Genomic DNA, 17,049 nt, shown 5'->3' on the forward strand with positions numbered 1-17,049 from the left:
ATGAACTAAACAAAAAAATCAGTAAACATAACTACATCATTTTAGAACTTCAGTCTTATGGTTTTAAATGATGAACTAAAAGTAGAAAAAATAAATTATTATATAATGTGTCAAATTATTCCCCATATTAGGCCAATATATTTTGGTACGAAAAATATTTAAAAAATCTGAAGAATTGTTTTACAGAGACAAGTTTTATATCGTTACTGATATTCAAAATTTATATAATCTTTAGATTGGAACTTATTTATACAAAACCAGTGCAAAGGCTAGTAACAGAAATTAAGGTTCGAACTTATTTCTCCAATTCTTTAAAATATTCAGGTACTCAAAATCGCAGGTACAAATAAATTCATGTTGAGAAATAAATGACGAGGAATGTGCAAGTACTGAGAGTTCTACTCTGTAAAAAATAATAACAATACAACTTTTTTTTTATTCTTGCTGGATACTAGATTATTGCTCGCTTAAGAGATTGTGTAGGCAGTGTTGCTAGGATAAAAAAGGGGTTGGACCAAAAGAATGTTTAAAGAAATTTTTCTTTAAAGAGAGTCTGTTTTTTGAAGTCTTTTGTTGAAAAATAGGCAACTTTCTCTTTTCATGTGACATTCGTTTGACAAAACGATTGGCAAATCGTTTGATGAATCTGAAATATTTTACATCACTATATCGTAAAAATATAAAATGGTATAAACAATTTTTGTGATACAAGTCAAATTTTCCATAATAAGAATTGATTATCTAAAACGAATGAATTTCTGAAAAGAATTTAAAAATGATAAGAGAGAAGTAATATTAATCTTATACAAACTTATTTTTAAGATATTCTCGCCAGTAAAATTATCTGAACTTAAAAATACTATTTGCACTCACAGACACATTGGTTCGTTACATAATACACAGGTGAGGCAAATGAAATTACGCTTTCTTTCTTAAGAAAAGTCTGTATTAGTTCGGTCCGCTAATTTGAGACCCGCCTCTCAGAATCCAAACCAATTCAATAATTAGGAGCTACCTGGAGTTCGAAGGTTCTCACTTGGTCAATGTTTCTCGATTTTCGATAGTGAAATCAAAAAAGCATAAATAGCTTTGCCTAGGCGAGGGCAACTTTATCCGGAAACAGAAGGCACCCTCATTACAATACAAGAACAGATATTCACATCAAAGATACTACAAAAGTTACTTTCTGAAGGTTTCGGAAACTTTAGACGGCAGTTGCAGATGCTGAGGCCCGGCCCCGGAGACTACACCATATCCTGTCGGTATGAGAGTGCTTGTAAGGAGAGCCTCTATCGTCACAATAGTATGGAATAGCCCTTAGAGAACGGATGGAGAGATTGGAGCTGAATTAATAAATTGAGCCCTATTTCAAGTACAAACCAGTTACGGTCGTACAACATAACCGTCATCAGATAAATCGCTGAGGTACTAGGGTTGTAGTGCAGTAAGCCAAAATACACTGGTTTTTTAAGAATCTAGTGAGTATAACTGATATCGCAGGACCAGATTCCGCTAATCTTCTCATAATGAGTAGATGGCAAAAATAGGCCAGATAATAGGAAAAAATAGCCAAGATGAAAATGGGAAGTGAATTGCTTTTAATTTTTATCACAATTTTTTTTAAAATTTATGTAAAAAAATAAATTAAGAAACTACAACCTTCAGCTGATGTAGGCCACGTTTGTTCAGAACTAGGCGACAGAACAAATATTTACTACAATAATATTGCAGAGTATTAGTAAAGATACCAAAGGAAAATTCTTAAGAAAAGGATATGCAGATATGCTGGAGGTTCCAGGTTCAAATCTAGGCGTATACTTTAAGATTTTCTTCTCCTAGGACCTCTACAGCTTTCTGTCTGGTGATGCGACAGTATTACCAAAAACGGGAGAGAGCACTGTTCGGAGGCAGGTTGTCAACTATGGTAACTGTAACCTTAGATATTGACGCACCTTAAATTAACATATGTTAATAATAATTAAAAAATAAATAAATACACTGTTGCGAGTTCGAAGTGTCAAAATCAATCATTCATCGTATTCAATGAAATTATGATCATATTAGACACTTTGTTATTAGACATATAATGATCCTTGAAAAAATAAAGTAAAATCTAAAGAATTGGTAAACTTATTATTTTTTTTCTTATAAAATTATTAGATATACAAAAAATTCTTTGAATACATCTTATCATTAAAAAATATATATGAATTCAACTAGTCTTATATTTATGTCACGTTTATCCCTTAGAAGTGTAGATAACTCTCCTACAAGACGTTGGGAAACACTGTAGCCATCAACCGATCGGTTAACATCTGAGATACTGGCTCTGTAGGAGATTCAGAATCAGAAGTCTCTTTATTTCCGTTTGTTTTGAAAGAATTGTCATCAGGTTTAAGAGGCGACCCACCTGAAGCTACTCCTGGCTTTAAACTGGACGCTAAATTGTTGTCAGCAACCTGAAAGAGAAAAAATTATTACAACTTATTCACTTCTGTAATTAAATAGTAATCCTAGTAAACGTAAACGGTTTCTTCCATCATGAGAGTTGAATATTCACCCATATTAAAAACGTGAGCAAAGAAGCAAATAACTTACTTCGCAGTAAACTAGCCACTTGTTTAAGCGGATAGAGAATATGAACAATACTTTCCCTTAGATTGGAAACTTTTCTATTGTAAAAGATAATGTATTTGAAAAAACTTGCAAATAATAAGGAAAAAGAAATAAATTACATGTTCATCAGGGTCGTATTATTTTCATCTAAATGGCACTTATAAACCGTATAATCTGAGCCACAACCTTTTATCGTCAAAGCATATATTTTACAACTTTTTACAGTTTTCCGATAAAAAATAAATAAATATAACATTAACTTCTCTCAGAAAAGGGCTACAGGAAATTGAACTCCCTAATCAAAATTAATTAAATTTTCCTTAAAATGAAGATTTTATTTTGCCAACTGCTTAAAGAGAGAGTATCATCTAAGACTTAGTTTCTATGTTCTTGAAATTAATCAATTTTTCAAATATGGAATAACTTCGCCTTACACTATCTAGGATTCTTTTTGAGCAATATGTCAAATCTGTAAAAATATTCGTCCATTTAAGAACTTAACAATTTTTTTTTTTAAGAAATAACTGTAACACTTAACCTCTACATCGAAAATCGTGGCGATATCATTAAATCTAGGGTGAAGAATAATAGTTTTTTTTATTATTATATTTTCCTTCATTCCTTCCTTGTATATATCCATTTTTTTTTAGTTTGTGAGCAGATATACATATAATACATAATATATTATATTATAGAAATTGGCTACTTCCAATTTAGAAGATAGTCATTCCAAATTATCAAATGACATTGTGAGGATACGAATCCTGATTTAAAAAAAAAAAATGTCTTCAATGAGTGAAATAAGTTATAATCATAAGCAAAGAGTTTTCTGGGTTTCTTGTAACTCTAATCATAAACAAATTCGAATCATAAATGATTTAAAAATGATGAAATTATGTCTAAATTAAAGAAAATGTACGACCTTGTTTGATTACACTATCGGTATAGAATCGCAATCAAATTGCGCTTTTTTAACGATTGCAGTTAAAAACTGTTCTGCGGATACACTTCTTTCTAAATGCACATTGTAAATGCGGAAAAAACCTTCCTTAAGTCCCTAGGTCTCAATTGTTCAACTTGTTCTAACCTCATCCTCTATACTAGAATAACTGGCAGTTGTGCCATCAGATTCTGGAGAAGATAATCTTTCTTCAGCAGGGCTACCACTACTGCTGGTAGTTCCTCTACTACTACTGCCGGCTGAAACATCTTCCTCTTCCTCTTCTTCTTCTTCTTCAGCATCGCTATCAGTAACTTCTTCGTTATCACTCTCACTATCATCGCTGTCACCCCTAGAAGATAAGGAGGAAGATGATGGCGAAGATCTCTTAAATTTATCTCCAACCAAATTGGTTGCACCTGCATTATTCAAAATAAACAATTACATATGCAATGTTTCAATGCAACATAATTAAAATGGATGGATGTAGATGTATAATTATTTGCAAAAATTTACATCACTGTAATTTTTACAGAAATAGAAAGAATCTTATAGAAGGAAATTAAATTTTTATAACTTCTAAATGACAATAATCTTACATTATAGGGCTTTTTAAAAATGAAAAGTTCTACACACAATCAAATTTAACAGCGTGTTAAATTAAGTATTAGAAATAAAATGTAAAATTCTAAATTAATAGTTAGCAGCATCATCAAATATAGAACTTTTGGACATCCTTGTTTGGTAACTACCAATGTCTTACATTTGAAGCTATAAATTTCCTTATTGTAAAATTCTCTCAGTGGGATATACATTTTATGAACATTTTTATACTGACATTTAATAAATTTGATAATACTTTTCTATAATGTAGCCTGACTTTTAGCGGATAGTCTTTGTTTAAGTCTACTTATCGTCTGAATTATTGAAACAATTGCAAAAGGAAATTAATATTTAAAACTTGATGGAATTATTTCATTCTCAAACCAGCTGCCGCTCGCTACGCTGGGTGGGCGAATTCTGGACAAGGTGAGTGAAACACAATTTCCTGTACTTGAATAACAAAAAAATATTATTGTAAACAAGTAACAGCTGGAGAGTTGGGGATACTTTATTGAAGAAAAGAGGTTGTTACAAATTTAGGAAGAGATGCCAGACTTACTAAAGATAACAGTACGATATTATTGAAAGAGAGGGCTAGAGAAGAACATTATCCCCAGCGAAAATAAGAAGAACACTGGCGGAGGGGCCAATGGGGAAGCTAGAAATTCCGCAGGTTCTCAACGCCTTCGGAATAACGTGGATTGCAAAAGAAAAATAATTTAAAGAATTTTTTTGTACTTACTACAAACTAATTAATAACATAAAGTGAGAAATCATTTTAAAAACCTGTAAAAAGACATTTTCTAGCATGAAGGAAAACAATTATAACGATAAAGAGGCTCAAAGTAATTTTTACCTTGGATAATTTTTTCCAGTATTAGAGGGTAAAACTCCTTTGCAGTTGCATGATTTGGTTCATACTGTAAAACTATTAAAAACAAGTATTTATTAAAAATTATTTAGTTTTTTACATGAATGTTGCAGAATAGAATAAGGAACTTACTCATTTTACAATATTTTAATGCGTTCTCATAATCCTTTAACATTACAGCAGAAAGAAACTGGAAATTAAAAAAAAAAAAAATGAATTTTGGTAATATTTAATTCAGAATACTAAATTTCTGAATCAATACCAGAAATGCTTATCAAGCAAGAATTCCCTACATCATATTTACCTATCATTAATTTTAGAGATTAAAAAAGAAAATATATAGCAAACTTCGCCAGTGATAAACAAAGAATATAAAAATTTAGTATAAAAATCCTCTAGTTCTTTGTGTCCCCTCGAAAGTTCTCAGATACCACTTTAGGGGTATACGCTTATTTTAATAATTCTCTCCTACAAACCGCAATCGCCTGATAATAGATCGAGGTATTTTTTTCTGTCCATAATTTAAAGAAGTTTCTACTTTGTACAATGTTGTTTCTAGTAAGCATTTATTTTGATATATTTTCAACAAATGGCCATAAAAATAAACTCAATTTTTCACAATAATGGTTTTTCCCTTAATTTGGTCACACGATATTTATATTTTTAATAATTTTTGATAAATTGATAAAATGCTGATTACTGGAGAAACTATAAGGTTTCATAATCAAATCTCACTTCTAGCAAGATAAATGTATGTATGTACAAACACTATTTCTTTTAAAATGCACAACAGATGTATCATCTCGTGTTCATACATATTTCCGGCACATCAATTGTATTATTAATTACACTTTGGATTTACTGGCGTAGAGTTGAAGAAAAGAAAAAAGTAATAAAAAAAAAAGGTAAACTCACTTAAAGCATTGGGTGAAAAATGAAACCTTAAACGTTGGACCGAATACAGCTCTTTTTATAAACAGCTTTAAATGGAAATCATTAACTATATGTTGCTGTAAAGGCGACCAGTGGCCGGCAAAGTTCTTTTAAACTTCGCATTAATAGGAAAATGAATGGCGAATTGGAGGATCTGAAAGGACCGATTACTGAACACACAGGCATCTATAGACAATAATTTATGTTGCTTATTATGATTTTTGCACAATGTTAATTTTTGTTTCTCAAAGATTTTTAAGTTGAAGTTTGTAGAAATATATCATTCTAATTTTTTAAAAATGTATTAATAATACAAATTTTAAATAAAAATAAAGTAGAAAAAAAATTGACAAGATTTATATAAATTCTTTAAGCAATTCTAATAAAAAAGTATTCTTTTCAGAAATTACCTCGGCTAAAATTTCTGTTGGCGCTGACATGCTCTCGTCTGCATCTGTATATTCGCTGAGATCTTCAACACTTTCACTCGTCACAGCGCAATTACCATTTTCTTCCATAATCGTAGGATCACTAAACATTCAAACATTACGCTATTTTTTATTTTTTTAATTTAAGGCACATCAGTTAACATCTGAGGTTATTGGCGCCCAGAGCTTTTTTCAGTGCACTGCCGGCCTCCGGACAGTGTTCTTTCGTTGCAGACAACACTGTCCATCACCGGACAGTGAGCTGAAAGAAGCTCCTGGGAAGAGAAAATCTAAGGGTCAGCAGCAGGATTCGAACCCTGGACCTCCGCGTGGGAGTCCAGTATGATAACCATTATACTGGACATAGCTAATTATAAATTATAACATTAAGGCATAGCTAATCCCTTCCCTCTTTTTGGTAATATATGTATTCAAAAGACCCTTACGTGCCTAGGAAGTAGTAATGGGTTAAATATTGAATTACGACTAATATTTAGTTACGATTAAAATGAAAAAAAATAGTCGTGGCTAATTTAAATCGTTAGGGCCTAATTTATTCTAATTTAAATGACCAGAAACACGACCGACCGTTGAAATGTTAATCGTTAATGATGACTAATTATCAATCATTTTTTCACAAATCATTAGTCATAAACGAAATGATTTATTTTACCAATGGCTGTAAGAGAATTCTATTGTAATTAAGGCTGTTTTATTTTCACGCGCCACTGATCAGAAAAAAACATGATTACATCTAACTTCAAAGTTAGATAGTTACTAGGATCTCCAGTTGTTGAGAGGTAGTTCATAACGCAGTGCTTGAATCCTTAACTAATCCAGATGTGCTTCAGGCCAGAATATAAGTAAAATCTCAATGCGCAATATGAGAATGTTAAGTGAAGTTAATTTGCAAATTAAAAAATAAAATAAAATTGTAACGCTAAAATCTCTCGCCTACAATTCTGAAGGTTCTATTGTTAATTAGTTCATTTTCGTCCTACTCGAAATTTCAGAATATATTTAATGTTTTCTAAGATAACTTTATATAAGTTAACATTTACACTACACTGTTATGACAATTTAAAACGAATCTTATCCATTCTCAGAACTGCCCTACTTTCTTGAAAATTTATTTAAATAAATGCAAAGAGATTTTAGTATACGTAATTCAAATTTTTTATTAAGGAATTGCCTTCAACTCGAGTTTTTTCTATTCATTCAACTCTGTTTTTTTATCATGTTAAATAATAGATGTGATTATAGTTGGGAATTGATGTTCATACACTTGACACTTTAAACCCCATGAGAACCTCAATTTTTATGCATTTGTTTCTATAGCTTACATTTTCCTTTTCATAGCAATCTTGTAGTCCCCTGAGGATGACAAAGTCTGTCGAAACGTCGGGAAAATTAAAAAAAAAAAAATTGAAGTTTTTCATTATTTTGTTAACTCCGGAACGGCTGAAATTCAATAATTTTTAAGAAGAATTTAGGTATAATAATATAAAAAATTTGACTAGATCGCAATGTTCCCTCTTATCCTAGTAGTATGATAGAGCAAAAATCTTAAACTGATATTCAAACAATGAAAAATTAATAACAAATCTAATTTTATCGCTTAGATTAGTAACTTTGATGCGAATCCTGTCAAAAAGTCGACGTTAGCTCACTTTCTCTTAAAAAATCTTAAATTTTTAAGACTTACAGTTTGATTAAAATTGTGATTGATCAAAATAGTGCTTAATAGCTTGTTTTTTTTTAGTAAGGTTAGCATCTCTTTGACGGTTTCTTTTAAAGAAATAGAAAATAAAAGTTCTGCATATTTTTTTTTTAGAAACAGCATTCAAATTATTTCAAGTGTGATTTCGAGGATCCACGCTGTTTAACCTTCTTTTATTAAAATTAAAAAGGTTTTATTTTTGCCATTTAGCAAATTGTCAAAGTTTTTCAACATTACGCTTTTTCATACAGTTTCTGACGGTCAACCCTTACATACTCTGTCCTAATGAGGGATTGAAGGTATATACAAAAATATTGCTTTAAACGTTTATTAAGATGAATTTCCAAAGTTGCTTATGTACAAGAATTATTTATGTTTTAAAATCAATCTTCATAAATTTATTAAAACAGGTTAACAATATGTTTATAAATACCTGTTAATAAGTGATAAGTATTGTATTATTAACATTATATATCAAGTATTTTTAGATTTAACAAATTTAAATTGCAAATTCATCATTTGAATTTAAATATACATCATCTATTTGTATCCTTCTAAGTGGCTGTTTTGACCTTAAATGTGCAGGTTTGGTTTTTGTGGGGTAAACTACTGAATAATTGTCACTTTTTCCACTGTCCTCAACCAAACATTTTGAACTGTTTTTATCAGATGTAACTTCAGTATTGATTTTATTAATCTTCGGTGAACATGTTTTTGAAGACTTAGCTTTAATATTTTTTCCAATTTTGGCAATTAAACTGTCATCGGATTGCTTGGATTCGTCTTCTTGTAGAGTTTTCGAAGGATTCATCTCATTGAATTCAGGCAAATTGATACCTATTTCAGATAAATTATTCTTTAATTCTGGATAAATTTCTTCATATTCTTTAAACGCTACACTATTTTTTGGATCTAATATTAAGACAAGATTATAATCTTTAGCTGCTCCGTGAATATTTCCTATTTCCTTTCGAATATTTGCCCTTCTTAGAATTACTTTTAAATAATCAGGTTTTAGTTCTAGAGCACGGTCACAATCTTTCTCGGCTGCTTCCCAAAGTTTTAGCTGTACATAGCAATAGGAACGATTACCGTAATAAACAGCATCATCGGGATATAATTCAATTGAAGTCGTATATTCTTCTATGGCTTGCTTCCATTTACCTTTTTTTACAAAAGTGTTTCCTTTGTTTTTATGTGAATTAGCTTTTTCATGTTTTAAAATGTTATCATCTTCATCATTTTCAACGTTACCTTCATCAGCCATACTTTCTCCAGATTTTAACCTTAGAAGTTCTTCATCTTTCTTTCTCATTTCCTCTTCCCAATTATGAAAAGAATTTACATAGGCCTTTAAATCCTCAGAATTATCTCGAATTTGTTTTTCAAGAAGTTTATAATCCATTTTGTTAAAATATTATAAATATTATTTCGTAAACGTCTTGTTTCTACTTCGATCTACAATACTACAACTGACAATTAAAATTATTTATTTGCATAAATTTACTTCAACGACCAAATTAGAAATCTGTCACCTGAAAATACAATTTAAATAAATAATAAATAAAATACTTAATAAAGATTTTTAAATAAAAATAATAACTCACAGATTTTTTTTTTTTTTTTTAATGAGGAAATGAAAAATTGTCGCTTTCTTGGTCACAATAATAATTAAAATTCAATATTTAAAGTTTTTGTGTTTGGATAACTTCAGAAAGTATAACTTAGCCGCAAAGCCTACAATAACAAAACAAAATTGTATGTACTTGTTTAATAAAAGAAAAACAATTTACAAATAAACAAAAAAAAATAATAATAATCATATATTTTTATTGTTTATAGAACCCATAAGAAGTTTACATTTTTAGAATTACTTATAAGAATCTGAATCTAAAAGTTAATTTTTTTCCAGTTTGAAAGATAAAAAAGTATGTAAAACAATTCACTTTTATTTTGGTTAAGTTTGTCTGAATAAAGACAGAATCTGAATTTAAATCATGTTACTTTTCAGCTTCCTCACATTAAATTTTTTTTTCCGAACAAGTTATTCCAAATTAGATTAAATTGGTATAGTAACAAAAAAAATAATAAAGAACTTTTAGTGTAGATAATATCAATAATCCCTATTTGTTTCAAAATAAAATTTATACAATACAAATGCCTATGTAATGTACATGTAAAATTTGGAAAAGAAATTTAAAGTTTAAAAAAAAATGCAGCCGTTTCGAAGAAATCGCATTTAAAAAAAGGGTACTTAATCGCACATTAAAGATTTTTCAGAATACTTGGCTTGCATATCAATTGGTAGCTCTCTTTTGATTTTGCGGTAACATATTTAAAGATCACGCGACTAATAACACTATCTTTTATTTATTTAGAGTTTCTGTTTTCAACTATGTACACATGCTAACATTTTAATCACATATACAAGTAATATAATGACCACTTTTCAGTGAAGGCGTTCAGCACTGCAGTATCGATCAATCTGGGTACCTTTTTGGAACTACTTACTTCCTGCAGCATTACCACACGCTCAATCCAAAGAAAAAGACTACCATTTATGTAATTTGATAAATATTTGTGATGTTGTCTTAGGGTTCCCTGAATGTGGAAGAAGATTTGAGATGTAGTCTGATTACTTAAAGGGTTATGTGATACAGGGATAATGTATAGCCCAAAACTCAACAATTTAAAATGTTGATTTTTAAGAAGAAATTTATACATTTAATAATCACTCTTACAATTTTACATTTGGAGGGAAATAAATAAAATATTGGTTTACTTAGTTTGACTTGTCACCACTGAGAATGTTTACTAAAAGAACGAAAGAATTTTGAAAAAATTTCTAGTACTATTATTTGAGTTTTACTCCAAATTAAAGTCCCTTAGGATAGATTGGTATCGGAAGCGATAATTATTTCTTTTTTTAAACAAATTTGAGCTTTTTGCTTTTTTTGAGATATTTTGTCCACACACAATCCATGCATTTTTTTAAAAAAATTAAGTCCTCAAAAATACATTTTACAAGAAAACTCAAATTTCCAAATTTTGCCATTATCGCAGTACATCCTCCACGATCCACATGACAAGGATCCAGGTTGATCTTAAATTTGCTATTCTTAGCATCCTTTAATGTCTGATTAAGGACAGTGTGATCTATAACCCCAACAAAGTAGAGACCGACAAAGCTCTGAGAAGTCTACGGATGTACAATAAAGTAAAGTAATCACCTATTTTTTTAGGCGGGTCAATTAAAATTTCTTCTAATAATAAAATTGTTTTTAAAACTAGCTACTTGCGGGATTCTAACTGGGGATCTCCTCCTTACAAATAAAACTACGCTCCATAACCTCTATCAACTCCCGCCTTATGTTAGATGTTGAAGCGCTTCAAATTAAAAAATAATAATAATGTACAAATGAATATCAGAGTTTCAGTTTTTCGTTCATTAGGACATATACATAAGGGTGTATGTGAACTCGCACGACCAGGGTTCGAATCCAGCTGCTGGCCCTTAGATTTTCTCTTTCAAGGAGCTTCTTACAGCTCACTGCCGGAGGCCGGCAGTGCACTGAAAAAAGCTCCGGGCGCCAATAACCTCAGATGTTGACGCGCCTAAATTTTTTTTTTTTTTTAACAAAAAAAATTAAAAACAATCTACTAATAAGCCATATCAGTCCAATGAAGTATTGCTGGTCTTAAATGTTTTTTTAAATTTATTTATTTATATCACTATTAAGACGATTACACATCATTAAAGTTGACAGCTTTATAAGATCGCAAATAATCTCTCTCTTTGATATCATTATTGCATGCATACTTAAGTTAGCACAAGGTGTAGGATGTAACATTACGAGTGGAAATTAAATTTTTAACTCCCAATTCATAAATCAATCTCTGATGATGGTTGTAAATGTGAAATCCATCAGAAACAGAAAAAAGCAAACGCTGAAGGATAAAATTAACGATATTATCCAACAATTTGCACCACCCAACTACATTTTAATTATGTTTCCTATCTGGATTCACTTTCCATATTGGATTTTGGTGATAATGTTAAGGTCTGATTCAAGTATTCATGAGTTTTAATTCTGGAGATCTTATTTTACAAAGAGAAGAAGGTATTTCGAAATTTGTGCCAACACCGAAATCAAATTTTTCACAGTTGGAGCATTATCAGAAACAGCTTGAAGCTGTTGAGTTTAACATTTAAGCTGGCAGCGCTTCGTGATTAAATTTTTATATTTAAAAATTTATAAGGATTGACGAGGAGTTGGGTTGTTTTAATCAGCTGCCAAAGATATGTACGGTGTAAATTAACGTTAGGTATTTTCGTTTGATAAGTAACCCTGACGAGGTCTTTGTCGCTATGTTAATGCCGAAAGGGTTTTAGCTAAATCGTAGTTTTATGCTTTTTGCAGGCAGGAACAAACTTTTCAGAGAATGTGATAGTTATTGCATTAAATTTATACATAATGAACCGTATGACCAATTTTATAGTTCACAGATATTCCTGACAAAGTTAGTTAATATATATAAAATCAGAAAAGCATTAATTTTTGAAACACAAAGAATTACCTTAAAAAATTTTCATATTAAGATGCCCTTTGATAGTATTATTTCATTTGCTTCATTAAATAGCTTAGAAGCCCTAAAAAAAAAAAATAATCACAAATTACTAATTAAAATATGGCATTATAACATTTTTTTTCATTCAGAACAGTTGACATATAAATGATTCAACTAAATCAAGAAAAAAATTATGGAACCATTAAGTCAGCCCAAGCTCTTCTGTGAAAAATATCTCACCTCATTCAATTTTAGGAATGTAAATAGGAACCTCAATTTTGCATAAAAGCAAAATCTATTACTCTTTATATGACGTCTACAAGATAACTTCTAAATAATTTATATTGAACAGTAAAATTATTGCTTTACAACTATTATTTAATGCTTAGGATATAAAAACAATCATTGCTAGTCTTTCAGAATAATTACAGTTATTCCCATAGGTTCTATCAAATCTACTCGAACGACCGTTCCAGTCACACATTGAGACCGAAAAACCCATGTCAACCCATATAAATGTTTAAAGAAGGGGGTGAAAAGCGTTGTAAGACTTGTTTTCTACCCTCAATTCTGGAGGAACATAGTTCCTACCGGGTCCGGCGTCTAATTAAAAAGGCTGGAATGACTGGTTTAATATACTCTAACAAGTGAATGGATTCGAGTGATGTTTCAACCGAGGTATGTGCGATTTGTTGATACCCATATTTATCTTTACTGTAAAAAAGAAAAAAGGGAATGACAAAATATCACTAAGTCGAAAGAAAAGCTTTGCATCTTCATATGGGAGAGACTTTTTATCATCACTGCGTTTACCAGTGAGAAACTCTCAAAGAATATACAAAATTTCTAAAGATTCATGCCGAAAGAACGTTGAATACTACGATATTCCATCAACTAGGTACTATTTATGCGGATGCCAATAATCGTTTTTACCTAAGTCTAGGTTTGTCCAATAACTTCTTCCAAATATGTTTTCTTAATTTAATATATGTATGTACCTTCTTTTTTAGTTTGAATTGGAAGCTTGCAAATTTTATACATTGTACTCTTAATATATTTGAAAATAATAAATCTTAATCTATCATACTAAACCACATTAAAAATAACATGAGAAAAACAGCGAGTAACTGTAGGTAATAATTTCCCAGCTTTACAAGTAGATGTTCAAACTTTTTTCCCATTTAATAATTTTATCAAGCTCCACTTGTGGTAGCAGAATTTACTTAGTACAATATTTAATGATGAAAATGAAGCCTACCTTTGCTTGACGGGGTATCAATTCGAACTCAGCAATCAATACAGGCAGGTTGTGTAAAACAGCTGTTCATCAAAATATTTTCTCTTTAGTGCCAAACTTGTCCTAAAAATTAATATATATATTAAAACAAACCGATTCTAGGCTATAATTAACGTCTACATCTGAAAAACTACTTCATTTCCAAAAAAGAAAAAAAGAACTTTACAAAATTAGAAAGAATGCGCATTTAGTTTGTTTATAATACTTGATTTTAGGAGTGAAAGGAAGTGGTTGTGACAAAATCTTCTTTTAAAAGTATCTTCGCTCGTAATAAAGTAGTGTCGAACGTTGCTGCCCTAATAATTGCCCAGTAACACTTTGTTTTGTTCTACAACACAAAATGAACCAACCTACCTAGTGAGGTTACTCTGGGGTTTTACGTGGTCTTCTAATGTACGTGATAAATTCCTCTCAATTTAACTGCAAAATAAATAAATGCTCATCATTATCACATTTTTATTACATGAAAATGAAAAAATCCATTAAAAAATATTACTCAGTTATATCAATTAATAAATTTGCTAACCATACACAAAATGTACTATTCTTGTCTTGCAGAAAGAGATAAAATAACCTAAATAAGTGAAAATTTATTACAAAATAAATATCAAAAATAAGGACAATAAATGTTGTAGGGAGGACTTGAATTTTAAAATTATAATAAAGCGAATGATAATTCTTTATTCTGCTTTTGTCAGAAAGGCAAATGAAGGAAGCAAGATGTAACAAGAACTCCGATTTTAGGAGCTGTGATAATACTCAAAATTTATTAACACTGTAAGAAATAATGTTCTTTTAAGAGATTAACCTAAAATCTAAAATATCTAGAATCATTTCTACATATCATTATACATTAACAGACTTTGTTTGCTTAAGGACTTCAGGGATTCAACGAAGAAAAGAATAGTAGGTATATAGATAACCATTTTTTTGCATGAATCTGCTTGCAAAACTGGTGCCTGGTATCTGCTGTTTTTGCAAACAGCAGATAATCAAGAGGACTGGGTACAAAACGTTTGATTGTTGGCTGATTCAAAAAAAAAAAATTATAATATTTCTGACATTAAAAGTTCAATCATAGAACCAGATAATAATACCTTTTTTTTTTTTATTGTTACCACAAAGTAAAAATATCATACGAGTTTAATAGACCAGAAATTGCGCATATTTTCAAGATTTTTTGGAACTGGCAATCAGATAAGAAACAAAAGTCATCCTACATCCTGATTGTAATGCTCTTTTATACAAATTATCAATGGACCTCTCTGATATGTGAGAACTGCAAAGAACTAACGGAATAGGAAGGGTTGATTTTTCTGATTTAAGCAAGAAAACCTGTTTAAAAAAACTGCTACGTAACATATAAAATATTAAACCAATTAACCGAATTACAAGAAAAAAAAGAGCTGGAGTTTGAAAATTTTTAATTCATGTGTGAAGTATACGTATATGTATGTACAATTTCTAATCAAATTTTTTAATAAATTAAAATGATAACCAAAATGCTTTCAACAAGAGAGAAATCTACGCTCTACGATTTTTGCAGTAGTTGATTTTAATCAGTTGCGGTAAACATTAGTTAAGAATAAAAAAATTGAGATGGCTACCTTTCTGACCTTTCGACATCGAAGAGGTAGTCAAAAATTTCCGCTGTGTTGTTGGTAGAATCACTGGAATAAAATACAGCCTTTGGGATAGGACTAATTTAGCTACCCCCAAGACACTTCTTGAAGTTTGGGGTAATTAAAGATTGTCCAATGGGAGGCGTCTTCCTTCAAAAGTTGTAGCCGAGGATTTCTTTCTCAATTTGCCACCACTTCACATCTACTGAGATTGTTAAGACGAGTGTTAATCCATTCCAGAATCATCATTATTTTGGACAGCCAGACTATCAGACCTTTTGAAATCTGCACAGTGGTGGATTGCTTAAAAAATTCCAATTGGTAGCGAAAATAAGGCCTCCATCGAATGGGTGCATGGAAATTCAGGTGACAGCGGCAATTTTTAGGCCTGGAAAGGGGCTACGGAGTTTTGATAGGAACCGAACCAATCAGTTGAATTGCAATGCTTCTTTTGAGCAGTCATCGAAGTATGTATACAAAATAAGTCGTAGAAGTGGTGGGTGGACCCCCAAAAACAGGAGAAAAGTTTTTTTACAATGTATGAATTATTAAAAATAACTATTTAATCTAGCAAAATTAGGTGTAATAAATATAATATAAATGCCAAATAACAATCAAAAGCAAGGTTTATAAATAAAAGCCATTTACATCAAAATACACAAAAAATAAGTTATTTAAGTTTCTGTAACGCTTAAAGTTTGTCATAGTATGGTTACGATTTTAGTGACATTTAAAATTGTTTGGGAGTCGCATAACTTGTGGAAAAGAGCTCTGGTAAGTGAATGTTTAGCAAGACTTATAAACTTAAAAATAGTGAACATTCTCAGCTGATCCTTTTTTTTTTTTTCTTTTTGAGGATTTTGTAATGACTCCAACTGCAAGGTGTTTCTTTAGTGAAATAACCCTTACAGTTTATTTATTTATTTTTAAACTTATTCCTATAGTTTTTGATCGACCTGTATCATTTTTAGAATATATATTTTTCGTGACCGTCCAAACCTCCTTTCTGAACAGTGCTAATCTTCTCTTCAGGTCTGCCGCTGAGTGCTTAAGTTGTCCCATTTCTTTTATGATAAGTCTTAGCTTACAAGCTCTTATTTCCAAAATATCAGATTCTGACTTTTTTCGCTTAGGAAATAAGTGTTGGATTGATGTTATTTGTTAATGAGCACCAACTTTTGTGTAACTGATTTTATGTCATTATCAATTAATATTTAGTTTCTTATAATTGGTAGGAAGTGAGGAAAAATGTAGGAATAGTTATAGATTTAAAAAAAAAATAGTGCAAAATGCATGTACTCATTGAACGTAACTTCAATTTTCTGAGCTTAGAAATTTCAATGTCAACACACAAAAAAAACCCTTATTATTAACTTACAATACAAAATACCAATTTAGGGCACAAGGTCACAAAAATTTCTTTCAGAATATGTTTTACAATTTTCCTTAT

General features: G+C 30.4%; 1 protein-coding gene across 8 annotated transcripts in view; it reads right to left on the reverse strand.

Moving 5' to 3' along the window:
• Nucleotides 1-448: 448 nt before the first annotated feature.
• The window catches only part of LOC141452174 (RNA polymerase II-associated protein 3), a 28,931-nt gene continuing 12,330 nt past the window's right edge, over nt 449-17,049 (reverse strand). For 2 of the 8 annotated variants that reach the window (XM_074124092.1, XM_074124090.1), the window contains 5 exons: nt 14,332-14,397; nt 13,939-14,040; nt 12,690-12,762; nt 9,719-9,848; nt 8,426-9,646 (listed from right to left, as the gene is read on the reverse strand). In XM_074124092.1, the coding sequence (XP_073980193.1) occupies nt 8,611-9,516 (906 nt within the window). In that variant the 5' untranslated portion in view covers nt 9,517-9,646; nt 9,719-9,848; nt 12,690-12,762; nt 13,939-14,040; nt 14,332-14,397 and the 3' untranslated portion in view covers nt 8,426-8,610. Of the gene's footprint in view, nt 2,460-3,703; nt 3,976-5,015; nt 5,088-5,162; nt 5,221-6,373; nt 6,495-8,425; nt 9,647-9,718; nt 9,849-10,554; nt 10,713-12,689; nt 12,763-13,938; nt 14,041-14,143; nt 14,398-17,049 lie in introns of those variants that run through there. The other 6 variants (XM_074124094.1, XM_074124096.1, XM_074124097.1 and 3 more) reach the window with 6 other exon arrangements.

Source organism: Rhodnius prolixus, unplaced genomic scaffold (genome assembly GCF_049639745.1).
Source record: "Rhodnius prolixus isolate KJV_2025 unplaced genomic scaffold, Rpr scaffold_3, whole genome shotgun sequence".
In the NCBI taxonomy this organism is placed as follows: Eukaryota; Metazoa; Arthropoda; class Insecta; order Hemiptera; family Reduviidae; genus Rhodnius; species Rhodnius prolixus.